At 42.2% G+C, this 13388-nt stretch overlaps 1 protein-coding gene across 7 annotated transcripts in view; it reads left to right on the top strand.

The window, feature by feature from the left end:
* TTC3 (tetratricopeptide repeat domain 3) overlaps positions 1 to 13388 on the top strand; it is a 133075-nt gene that overhangs the window by 74920 nt on the left and 44767 nt on the right. For all 7 annotated transcript variants that reach the window (XM_084617209.1, XM_084617208.1, XM_084617207.1 and 4 more), the window contains 3 exons: positions 2758 to 2822; positions 8909 to 9045; positions 12414 to 12731. In XM_084617209.1, coding sequence (XP_084473335.1) covers positions 2758 to 2822; positions 8909 to 9045; positions 12414 to 12731 — 520 coding nt within the window. The remainder of the gene's footprint in view (positions 1 to 2757; positions 2823 to 8908; positions 9046 to 12413; positions 12732 to 13388) is intronic.

Genomic DNA, 13388 nt, shown 5'->3' with positions numbered 1-13388 from the left:
ATGAAAAAGGTTCAACCACTGGTGTCACCATCACTTTCTTGTGCCTGAATCCTTTTAATATCTGCCATCTTGGATTACCTGCTACACTTGAAGAAATCTGAGTGATCAGTTAAGGTTATCAGCATTGCCTCCCCCACTAGAAGTGTTTTCCATATTTGCTCACCCTATATGGTTAAGATTGGTTAAGAGTTTAGGGAACCTGTACTCCAAGATTAAGGATCCTACTCCTACTTGGGATCTCATCCTGGTACTTAAATACCTTAATGGACCTCTGTTTGAACCTATGGCAACCTGCTCCTTGCATCTTATCTATGAAGTTGGCCTTGCTCGTAGATATCCTGTCAGTTCAAGGGGATGGGGAGATTGGGGCCTTGATAACAGACCCTGCCCCCCATTTATGATACTTTTCAAGGACAAGGTCTCTTTATGACCGCATCCTAAATTCTTACCTAAAGTGCTGTCAGATTTTCATCTTAACCGGGCCACTCATCTGTCAGTATTTTTCCCTAAACCACATAAATCCCAGCACGAGATCTCCTTTCAGACTTTAGAGGTTAGATGGGCATTGGCCTTTTATCTTGGTAGGACTGAGCAATTTCAGAAATCACATAGATTGTGTCATCGCAAAGAGATCCATCACAATCTCTATACAAAGACTTTGGATCTCTGGGTGCATTGTCACTTGCTATGATGCACTTGGTGCTCTTCTTCTCCAAAGGATTGTAGCACAGACATTCTACCAGATCACCAACAACTGCCACAGCTTTAGTCAAGAACATTCCAGCATCTGAGATATGCGTAGCTGCCACACGGGCCTCAATGCATGATTTTTCTAAACACTCTGCCTTGGTCCATGCTGTCAGATCTGTTATGGTGGTTGGTACTGCTATACTGTCTTCAGTCTTAGTGAGTTCCAAAGCTCCTTCCTCGCAGTGGGTGTACTGCTTGGGAGTCACCTGAAGTGGAGCACCCATGTGGATGCTATTCAGAGAAAAAGAGGTTACTCACCTTGTGCAGTAACTGGTTTTTTAAGATCTGTCCCCGGATGGATGCTCCATTAACAGCCCTTCTTCCCCTCTGTTTTGGACTGGTGTTTGTTGAACATTTGGATAGAGAAGGAACTGAGGGGGATTTGCCCCTGCAGCTCTATATACCCTCATTGTGTGACACAAGGTTGTATAGAGCATGTGCACCAGTCGAACAAGCACTGCTAATGGAAAATCTCTGACTAAGGGCTCAAGAGATATATGCACACTTGAAGTGAAGCACACATAGGGACATGCATTTAGAGCGGGGGTGGCAAAGTTTTTGGCCCGAGGGCCACATTGGGGTGCAAAACTGTATGGAGGGTAGGGAAGGTTGTGCCTCCCCAAACAGCCTCGCCCCCTCCCTATTCCTGCCCCTTGACTGCCCCCTTCAGAACACCCAACCCGTCCAGCTCCCCTGCTCCTTGAACCCTGACCGCCCTCTCCTGGGACCCCACCCCCATCCAACCCCCCCTGCTCCCTGTCCCCTGACTGCCCCGACCCCTATCCACACCCCCGGCCCCTGACACGCTCCCCCAGGACTTCCACACCTATCCAAACCCCCTGTTCCCCATCCCCTGACCGCCCCCTGGAACCTTCTGCCCCTTATCTAACCCCAGCCCCCACCCCGCTCCCCGCCACCTTACAATGCCGCTCAGAGTGGCAGGACTGGCTTATCAGAAAGCCTGGGAGCTGGGCAGGCGCAAGCCGCGCAGCCTGCGTGGCTGTAGGGGAAGGGGGCAGCAGGGGAGGGGCCCGGGGCTAGCCTCCCCGGCCAGGAGCTGAAGGGTTGGGCAGGACAGTCCCGTAGGCCGTAGTTTGCCCACCTCTGATTTAGAAGGACTACGGTTACTGTGCAGATGAATAACCTCTTCTTTTAGTAAATAGGAAGCATTGCTCTAAGGTTTTCTGTATTGCTTGGTAGGGCATAAAATATTTGAAATCTTGGAGAACATAGCCATGGGATATTTGGCAATGATTTTATTTGAGGTACTGTAGTATCTCTCCAGTACTGCCTCAGATTACTGTCCAAGTCAATCTGTGATCACTGCCTTTGTGTTGGTGGCTAGTGGAGCTGAATTCCTGATTGCCATATGGTGTTAATATGTAAGTGGGTTCTTTAATCCCAGAGATCAGTCAAGAAGAAGAGGCTTTATGACCCAAAGTTACCACTATATCCAAACAAAATAATGACAGTATTAGAGAATTCTCTCATAAGGAGGGGAAGAAACTTTCAAACTGTAAAACAGAGGGGAAGAAACAGAGGTTTCAATGGCACAAACCTCTTGGCAACTCCTAGTAATGAGGACAAGGAAGATTTAGGAGCTCATCCCCCTTGACAAATGACGTTTTAAATAAATATCTGGACTTTATGCTGCAGTGGAGCTGTCTTCCCTTTCTTGTGGCTGTGTAAGGTGGTTACTGCATCCTAGAGCAGTATCATCATATGATACATTGGGGAAATAATTGTAAGGAATGCTTCTTCTCTGTTGTGACCTTCTCTTCCAGATTACCTTTCCCGTGAACTCGTTGTCTTTCTATATAACCAAAGCTTACAGCTATATAGGGCTTGAGCAGCCCAGATGGCTGCATTTTTTTTTTAATTCAAGCTATTACATTGTTGACTTCTGAAACATCAGATGTCATTTTTGTTTTTTATTGTTAAGAAGATTGCTTTAGAACTCAAATTCAATGAATGTGGTGTCTTTTTTTTTTTTTTTTTTGGTGGTAGTTTGAACAAAAAATCCCCAAAATTAAGGATCCACCAAGAGCCAGTGTTAAACAGAAATGTTCAAGGTAAGATTTCTAGGATTAACAATAATTTAAATTAATAATTTGAAGATGAGCACTGTTTACAACAGGATGGGATCACATATTTTAGAAATTGCTGAAATACTTCAAATATTTTAGAAAGACGATAGTTGCTCTCTTTATGGCTGTGACAAGGATTCAAATGATTATTTGATTCATCTGTGTTCACTGTGTTACTAGAAAGTTGACAAACTAGAGGGAGTTCAGAAAACAGCATAAAAGATTTGGGGGTTCCTAATTTGATAGGAAGGACAAAACAGCTGAATGTATATAAGCATGATTAAATTTAGAGCTCATATTGAGCTGGTACTAGGTAATAAGTCTTATTAGCAGTTCTGTAGTTGTCCCAGCAGTTTCTAAAGAACTAAGTTTTCATTTAAAAACAAACAAAACTTATTTATGGCCATGAAGAAACCCTTCAAAATATGAATCAATGCAAAGAGTCTTCTCTGAATCTCTATACAGAGAGAGAATCCAAGGTCAAATTAATTCCTGTAGTAATTCCATTGGTTTCCATAGAATTTGAACTAATAATTCTGAAGTGCAAATTGCTCCATTCATCTAAATAGGCTATTAAATCTGAAGCCTAATTATAATTATTTAAGATTCATAAATGCCGTTTCACTGCTCACATCACAAACAACATGGGATTCCAGGACTGTGGGTGGAACTTGAGAACCATCTCTTCCCCTTCATTCTGTTTACTGACCCATGGCTTAAGTAACTATTAAGGGAGGGGAAGGAAGAGCAGGGAATATGCTACCCTTCTTGACATATGTATGTTCTGCTTTGAGTGATGGTCCCTTTTGTATTCCACTATGGGATATGCCTGCACCCAGAGGTCAGAGGATTTGAAAGTAGTGTCCATTGGTCTGTGCACGCTCCCTAGTTCACCTCATGCCTCCAACTGAGGGGATAACGGGTTGGGTGGACCAACCGCCTTTCCAATTCCTTCTCACTGCTGCATGGTCCAGGTTGGAACCATTAGTGTCCGCAGCTTCAACTTTGTCCCACAAACAATTACTCCTGGGGAAATTCTGCACCAAAAAATTCAAAGTTCTGGTTGCAGTATTTTAAAATTCTGCATAGTTTATTTGTCAAAATAATGCAATATAATCATGCCAGTTTCAATTGTTTTGGTAATTTATTTAAATCACAATACAATGGATGGGAAGAATGGGTGTGGAGAGCATTGGAGGAAATCCCCAAACCCCGTTTGTCTAATAATAATAGCTAGGTTTTACCCTTTATTTCTAGTTATTAGTCAACAAATATATGCAGCCATATGCTCAGTATTACATCATAGGCAGCTGAAGAGCAAGTGAGGGCTGGGGAATTAAACTCACAATTTATATTGGCTACCATCTCCAGAAAAGTCAGTGGTAAACAGTTCATGGAGCACATTTTGATAGGAAATTTTTTCAGTCCAAAAATTTAGACCAGTTCTAATCACTAAAGCACAATCAGCATTTATAAGACCATATTGTTATTTACAATAATTGATGTCTCTCCCAGCACCTCCCCCGCAATACAAACACACATACACGCACTGATTTATGTCTTTGCTGGCTGCTCCAAGCTGCTGGGGAGGAGCGAGTGACTGCTCTTGCAGCTTCTCTTTGCTTCCCCTCGGAAATCATTTTGCTGCGGGGAAGCAAAGAAATCTGTGGAAAATCTGAATTCTGTGCCTGCACTGTGGTACAGAATTCCCTCAGGAGTAAACAATAAATAATTTCATTGTAAATTGTTAAGTTTTAATAGTTTATAGTTTTAGCAAATATAACAATTCTAGTAGCTTTAGCGTTAGATTAGTCTGTGGGGGTACCCACCCCACCCTGTACCCTGTTTGGGTACTATGCCCCGGACCCAGGCTTCAAACTCTGTTCTTCCTGCCCACGATCCTTCTCTGTCAGTGACAACCACCAGTGCTGCCTGTACTGCCTTGGAGAAGGTCACATTATGGTAAGGTGCAGTATCTGCCAGCTTTTCTCCAGCCATATCTGAGAGGGGTGGTAACTTTGTCCCTGTAAACACTTCATGGAGAAGGCCATGAGGCCCCAGTCCGTCCCAAGCCATGGAACCCTCCCACCTTGTACATCAGCCTGATTCAGCACGGAGTGTGCCTCCTCCTGCAAAGCTTACGTTTGGTGTGGGAGAATCCACCCTCATAGACCTCATTCCAGGGCCTACTTGGGAAGGTGGGAAACACTCTCATAAGCATGAGACTAAGTCTTCCTGAAAATCTACTTCAGAGAAGTTGAAATTAGTTGTAAGCAAGCCTAGTAGCTCAGCCCATGAGGACTTAGGATATCTTAAGGCCCTGAGGCATGACAAGAAAGCCCACAAACATTGGGTTCCATCGGTTCTGGACCGTGTCCTGTCAGTACTATCATCCACAGGTCCTCCCAAACCCCAGGATCCATCGGCACTGATGAAACCCAGTCACCATCCGATGCCACCCTCCTTGCTAGCTCCAATGATCTGGACAAGCTCAGGCCTCTCCAGTGTGAGGGGGACTCTATCTGTTGCTGCCCCACAGGACATCTTTGCTCTCCCGGTTCCAGAATCCCCTCCTCCATCAAGATTCTCCAAGGAGATAATACCTCCTGCAAGAGGATCCACTGCAGGATGGAGCTTATTACCCCTCCCATAAACTGAATACACCTGCCTTCCAATGATATCGCCTCTGGAACCGGAATCAGCCTTCTTATTCTCAGGAGACTTGGAGCTATCGGGTGAACTGCTCTTCCCTTTCCATACTTATCCTCCTCTACCAAAAAGTCCCGCATAGGCTTGGGAACAACCTTCACCTCAACTAACTCAGAACCACTGATACCCCATGCCATGGGGGCCCATGTGACCATCTGTCAACCCCTCCTACTGGCCGCATTGGGGACCTTGAGACCAGTATCCCCTGCAGAGTTGATCTGATCTGTAGGGAGTCACCGCTTGCCTTCCCTGTAAGGGAACATTTTACCTCTCAATCCAAGAGAGAAGGAAGAATACTTTGAGTCGGTTCTTCCGAAACCATCCGCATCCCCGGACACTTCCCTACCCCTGATGACTTCAGGCAGTTCCAGGACCTTCTCCACAGAGTTTCTGGCGAGCTTCAGATTCCCCTTGAGGAGATCCAGGACTCCTAGCACAAACTCTTGGATATCCTGCATGCCTCCGGACCCAGCAGAATAGCTGTCTCTGTCAATAAAGCTATTCTGGAGCCAGCTAGAATAGTTTGGCACACCCCTGCCACCTGCACTCCTGTCCCCAAAGGAGGAGGAGTATTATGTGCTGGTTAAAGGTGCAGAATTTTGGTTTTCTCACCCAGCTCCCAATTTGTTTGTGGGCCATGCCTTCTCTGAAAAGACCAGACAGAAACACCTTAGGTCTTCTTCCATGGAGAAGGGGGCAAAATGCCTGAATTTACTGGGAAGAAAGGTCTTATCATCCAGCCTGAAGGTCAGGATAGCCAGTTACCAGGCATTACTGGTTAAATACAAGTTTCTGAACTATGCCAAGTTTGCCGAGTTTACGGACAGCCTTCCACAATAGGACAGAGCTCATTTCTAAGCTATGATAGACGAAGACCAACTAATAGCCAGGGCCACCCTCCAATTGGCAGTTGATGCTGCTGCTATCTCCTCTTCAGCTATATTTACTGCCATTGCTATGTGCAGGGAGTCATGGCTCCATGCATCATGGCTTTCTTTGGAGGTCCAGAATACCATTCAGGACCTCCCCTTTGAATAGCACCTCTTCAACCAGAAGACAGATGAGTCCCTCCATACTCAGAAGGATTCTAGGGTTGCCCTCCAATCACTGGGGATATACGCACCTGATCCTAAGAGGAAGTTTCATTGTCTGTCGGCCAAATTGAGGTATATGGCTCAACACTTCTACTATCAGAGGCCCTATGAACTAACATATAAGAGAGAGAATGTTCAGAAGTCCTGCTTCCCTACCTCCTCCACAACAGGCTTGGCATCTCAGTCTCAGCCATCAGCTCGATGTTATTTTTGACAAGAGCTCGAGAGCCATGCACCACTAAGCCCACCGACTCTAGCACACCATTCAGGGTTTTTCTAGGTCTCTTTTTCAACAGCTGGAGTGCGATAACAATGGGCAAGTGGGTGCTGAATGTCATCCACTCTGGCTATGCGATAGTTTGCATCACTACTTCCCCTGAAACCCTCCTCCCCGTCCCCTTTTAAGGACCACTCTCACAAGAATTGGCTCACACAAGAGGTGGATTCCTAAATGCAGAGAGGAGCAATAGGACATATTCCTCCACAATACCAAGGGAAAGGGTTTTACTCAACCTCCTTCCTAATACCTAAAAAGAAGACCCCGGTCCCCAAGGAGGTAAGAGCTCATTCCATTATGGTGTAAGCAACGACTATAGCATCTCTTGAGGACGCACATCTCCTGGACATTTTGTAAAGTGGCCACTTTAGTAGTTCCATTCACACATTTGCAAGGCATTTTGCCCTGGTGCTGAACTCTTCTGCTGATTCCTCTTTTGGGATGGCAGTACTCCACTCAACCCTATTGTGTGCATCCTCACATCTTTCTCCTACTTAGGTACTGTTTGTCAGTCACCCGCAGTGGAGTACAATAGGGACCATCACTCGACAAAGAAGAGAAGGTTACTTACCTTTAACTGGAGGTCCTTGAAGGTGTGTGATCCCTATCTGTATTCCACTACCTGCCCTCCTTCCTCTCTGCTTCAGATCTTATCTGATTTATGGTAGAGAGAGAACCAGAGAGGCTATATGTCCACCCCACCTTTATCCTCTCAGTCGGAGGCACCAGGTGAACCAGGGCTCACGCGCTGTCCAAGAGACACGATTTGCAAATTCTCCAGCTCCAGGCGCATGGTATGCATGCATAACCCACAGTGGAATTCAGATAGGGACCACACATCTTGAAGACCCTCCACTTACAGGTAAGTAACCTCCTATTATGGAAGTTGAGCACTTCTAGCAGAGAATACAGCCTAGAGCAGTGTTTCTCAACAACCAGTCCATAGCAGCCTCCTTCCCATTCCCTGAGATTTCCCAGACATAGTTTAGACGGGCAGCAAGCCGGTCCCTGGTATAAATGTTGAGAAACTCTGCTTTAGAGCATGAGTTGTCAATCTGGGGGTTGTAACCATTCAGCCCTTCTCATATTGTTAAATGGGAGGAAGGAAATGGCTAGATTCAAGCTGCGTGGGAGGGGCATTGCAGTACGGAAAAACTTGAGCACCTCTACCCTACTTGACTGAAAAATTCTGATTAAAATCTGAATTGCGTATACCGATTACGTTTGAATGTTCGATTTGCACAGTTTTGGCATTTCTGTAATATCTCTAAAGGAGTTTGCATTTATTGCTCACAACAGATTTGACAGAGTGTAAATACTGGTGCTTTATAGTAAGGGGATAAACTTGTTTGATTAGACAGGAACCCTGGGAAATCCAAACTGTAAATATGTATTGGACAGGTTTAGTATCGATCCTCAGCATTTTATTCCCCTTAATCTTGTTCCAAAAAGAAAATTATATGAAGGAATGAGATATTCACTAAACATGTTTCATTTAGGTGGGAGTTTAGATTACTTGGAATATGAATTCCAATAATGAGAGATACATGTGTAAAGATGGATTTCTTGTGTTAGTTAAGTTGGTCATAGGAACTCTGGGAATATTTTTTTAACATTTATTTATAAATAACTCAACATCTTGTACATGTTAGATGTAAATATGGGCATGCATCAGAGAGTCTTTTAAAGTCAGCTCCTCCTAATACAGATTATTGTAAAATATTTAGGCTATTCTCTCTACATCTACAATATTAAAATAAGTTGTTCAGTATGCCTGAAGGTAGATGGTCTCCATTCCTTTTTAATTGAAGAATAGCTGTATTCAAATTTTACCTCTCTATAGTTTGACTAATGACTTCTACTGTGAAAACTTTATAATGTAAGCTGACAAATGTTCTAATAGATGGAGAATGGTTTGTAAACTGCCAGAGAAAAAATCGTCCATTGATAGTTGAGGCTGATTGGCCTCACTTATCAGTTCCATTTATCAGTTCTAGGAAGCTAAAAATAAAAGAAGAAAAAAAATTAAAGAGAAAGCATGTAAGAGAAGAAGCACTGAAGTCTGCAAAAGATAGTGTGGAAGAAAATAAAAGGGAAAATAATACATCTAAGTATGATGGTCATAAAGGTACGTGGAAGTTTAAGGTATTTTGTTGTAGAATACGTTTGTATTCTAACATATTCTATCATATAAACAAATGGATATTTTGATTAGCAAAAGTAGTAGTTTTAATGTACCCTCAGTGAATCAAATATGAGTATTATTTTAAGGAAAGGATTATAAATACTGATGTGGAGTGTCCTGTATAGCCATGTTGCTTAATTACTTGATTATTTGTATTACCGTGGTGCATAGGAGCCCTAGCCAATGCACTAAGGGAAGATGTTCAAATACTATAGTGATGAACACTATAGAAGAATCTGTATAGAACAGAATATCTGTTTACATATTTATTGTAGTGCTTACGTCCAAATGCAAATTTATTTACCAAAAATGGTGAGATAAGATGGCTGGCAAGCTTTAATTTAGAATTTAATTTACTTTTCATAGGCTTTGCTGCTAAAATTAGACAATATAGTATTAAATAAAATACTACTATGTTTCACATGAAGCAGTTTACTATTTTGTATGTACTAGCTTCCTTTTGTGGAAAAGATAGTGGATAGTTGCTTTAATTTAATTCTCCTTTGAGAATACGTGTGTAGATTCTCATGTATGGGATGAACACATGCCCTTGGTGCAATCAGAGCACAGTCTTTCCCTTCCCTGCTCCCCTTTGAGACCGTTTTTTCCCTCCAGACAGCATAGAATGAAATAGGGTTAGGAGAGTGGGGGTTAAAAATAATCCGTGGAGAATGTTCCTTAGTTTCATTCTCTGCCACCTCCCTTATCTCCCTTTTGAAACTCTCTTTAGATCTCAGATCTTCTAACTTAGCATAAATAAGTCTCTCAGTTCTTCTACCAGCTCACTTGGTCAGATTGCACCTAGTCAGATTCATCTAGATTTGAAATATGAATTTGTGATGTGTTGCTAAATGTGGACATTGAGTGTTCACAAGTAGTTCAAAAAGTTCTGAAGAGCTGTGAAACTTATGCTCTGAAGTGAGAGAGTTTCTTTGTGGCCCTTTAAGTTCTTTAAAAGGGTTGTGTAATGTATCTCCATCTGTTTAAGAGCTGCCACCTTCTTGTAGTTGGAATCCAGGGCTTGATGAACCTACATTTGAGCCTCTGTATTAGCTTTATACTATCTACCCTTTCAACCCATGGTCTTTGTACTGTAACCTCAGATAGGGGAAATCTAAGATTTACTGGCTGGTCCCCCTTATACAGTGTTTCATAAGAGTACTTCCTTCACCAAGTTTCTGACTAGGTGGTTTCCAAGTTCCATCTGAATCAATGCATAAATCTGCAGTTATTCTTTCCTGAAACCTCATTCCATGTTGGGGAAACTAGGTTACATATCTTTGGGAGCTTAGGAGTTCAGAGCTATTTAATTAGACCAAACCTGTTCATAAGCCCAGATGAAAGGTGAGGGGGTGCACTCTGTATTATTGTTCTTACAGGTGTGTCTGATCCAAAGGGTTTTAGAGTGTAAAGGGACTAAAGCATTTGTAAGATGAGCTTATCTTATGTAACATAATAAAGGCCTAATCCTTATTTAGTGGATAATTGATTAGCAGTGTATACATAGATGTATAAGCAATATCTATGTAGCTTTTGTAGGCTTGAGTAATTTAGTATAGTTGCTATGAAGTCTGTATAATCTTGTAGAGATAAAAAAAGTAAACAAAGATTCCTGGCAAAAAAATATTAACATTTGGACGTCCTATTATCGACCTTTTGGAGTGTATAAGGAAAACAAGGAAGATCCTTGTCAAATAATAGGATTGATAGTTTTGTTCTTGCTAAAAAGGGAAGCAACGTTCTATGTAACCTGTTGTGTAATTTGAAACATCATGTATGGCAATAAATAATACCAAATAGGAAAGATTTGGGGTAGCCAGTGCATAAAGGGGTGTTGATAAAAGATATGTAATATTGTGCATAAAATCATGTCATGACCTAAAGTCTCTATATCTATGACAGTCTATACTACAGTAAAACACCCATGGCAGGCCCGGGATTAGTAGAAATTCAATTAGCGGACCCTAGGTTTGTTAACCTAGAGCTTGAGTGTCTCACTGCATTATTTGGGTCCGAGTCTAATAACCCATATCCCAGATTTCCTAGCACCCTCATAAAATGTGGCCTCTCTCGCTGTTTGTTCATTCATGGTGCAATGTGGGAAAACTTGACTGTCCAGAGGACAAAGAAAATCAACCTATAGGAGGATAGTGGGTTTTTTTGACAGACTCCGGAGCATGAGTGCACTGAGGCGGTCTACACTGCAAAGCAATTGGACTCGAAACCTGGTGTCCAAGCTTGGTTCAGGCTCTGATCCTCCACCCCTGTAGGGTCTTAGGATCCTGCTCTGAGCTCTGCATTAGCGCTCTTTGTGTGTAGACCGAAGAGGGTTAGGCTTGGGCCTGAGTTTGAGCCCTGCTCTTACATTGCAGTGTAGACATGCCCTATCTGAAAATAGTCAATTCACTGACCTGCTACCTTCCACCTGATCACTGGGGTGTAGCATCTTGTATTTATGCAAATGAAACCTGGTTCTTAGCGCTAAGAACTCAGTGTACGCAGTGGTTTTGTCTGCTTTTTTTGGATTTGTGAGGTAATCTGTGGACCTATTGAATCAGTCCTGAAATATCCTTACATAGGGTATTCTCCAACAGGTCTAAGTGATCATCACCAGCATGTCTCAGATATGTATCACAGATGTGTAAGGCTGCTATCTGAAGCTCAGTTCGTACATGCACACAGCCATTACTTTAGACTTGGGTAGGTCTGGTCCCAAATTTGGGAGAGAGCACTTCAGTCTTTTTTAAAATGATCTTTAGCCAGTCTCTCATGTGGCAGTCTGTTAGAGACAGTTCTTGAAGGAGAAGGAAAGATTACTTTCTAGTGACTGTAGTTCTCACATTTGCCACCCATCTTTTCTTCATTGTCTTTTGCAAAGACTTTCAGGCAGGGATAAGGCCAAGGTTCCATATATACCGTTAAAACATAATGTTCAGATGCATGCATCCACATTGGTCACTGCTGCTCTGGAGAGTTCCATCTAGGCACGCAGGGTGCATATGCATTCCATGTGGTGGTAATTTGAAGCTAAAATTACTGGTAGTTAAAATTTTCTTTCTAATATTAATTGAGGAAGACAAATGGTTTGCGCCTTTTGTAAATCAGTTTCTGATGCATCTAAAATTCAATTACCAGTATGAGAAATTCTGTTAGTCTATAGCAAGTACAAGTAGAACCCCTTGTAGCCAAATCTGAGTTCCAGTTCACACGATAGACATTTAAAAAATGTAATAAAGTTGATCTATAGTTTGGGGTTGATTCTGTTTTGCAGTTCTAAACTGACATAACAATCTTGCTTTATTTTGTTATAGGTTCTGTTCAGAGGTTCTTATTTGCTAGTGATAGAGTCCTGCAGCATATTTTGCAGAACATTGAACAGATAAAAACTGGTGTACATGACACTTCCAAACTTCTAAGTGAACTACTTTCTTGGTGGGTAATAAGCGAGGAGGATTACAGCATGTGTTCTACAAGTAGCAGTACATCAAATGAAGTGATGGAGCAGCTCATAAGTCATTTAATTCAGAAGAAGAATAGAGTAAACACAAGAATTTTTGTCCATGTGCTGAGTGAGCTTGAAGAAGTGGATCCCAAATTACATGAGTGGATAAAAGATCTTAACAGTTTTGGTAGGTCATACTTCATATAACTGTAAGATGACTTAATTTGCAGATGAAATTATAAAATTAAGCATGCTTTCCACCTTCCTTTTTCTCCATTTACTGGAAAGTAAGTCTGTAGTATGCTATCATGAGGTGCCATGTTTATCTCTGGTTTCACATGGAATTTGTTCAGTTTACAAATTAAACGATGGCTAAAAGATCCCTAGTAGCCTGCTCTGCATTCTTAACCAAGGATCTTAAAGTCAAGCTTTGTTCTTTCTGACTTGTGGTGTAATCCTCAATCATATATTCTGCGGCAGAAATTCTGCCTTCAGTTACACCTAGGCAACCCCACTTGGCTCTGCAGTGCCGTCAAAAGCACTAAAAGAACCTGTCACTGAAGTGGTAAGATGTTTTCTTAATGCAAACAAGATGCATCTGAGTAGTAAAGTGGCATTTTAAGTCACTTTCCAGAGTAGCATTGCTATTTTAAGTATTGCACTTCATAGAATTAAACACTGTTCTGTCTATAGCTAATTAAGTTCCTAAAATGAAGGTGGTTTAAATGGCAGATACATTGATTTGAAATATTGGACTCTTTGCAACTGATTTGTATGGGACTTTGCCAGTAGGAGAGGATCAGATGTGAAGAATCCATCTCTTTAAAATCCAGAAAGGAGAAGG

The sequence above is a fragment of the Lepidochelys olivacea genome, assembly GCF_965140295.1.
Source record: "Lepidochelys olivacea isolate rLepOli2 genome assembly, chromosome: 1".
In the NCBI taxonomy this organism is placed as follows: Eukaryota; Metazoa; Chordata; order Testudines; family Cheloniidae; genus Lepidochelys; species Lepidochelys olivacea.
This window is presented reverse-complemented; position numbering and strand designations above follow the sequence as displayed.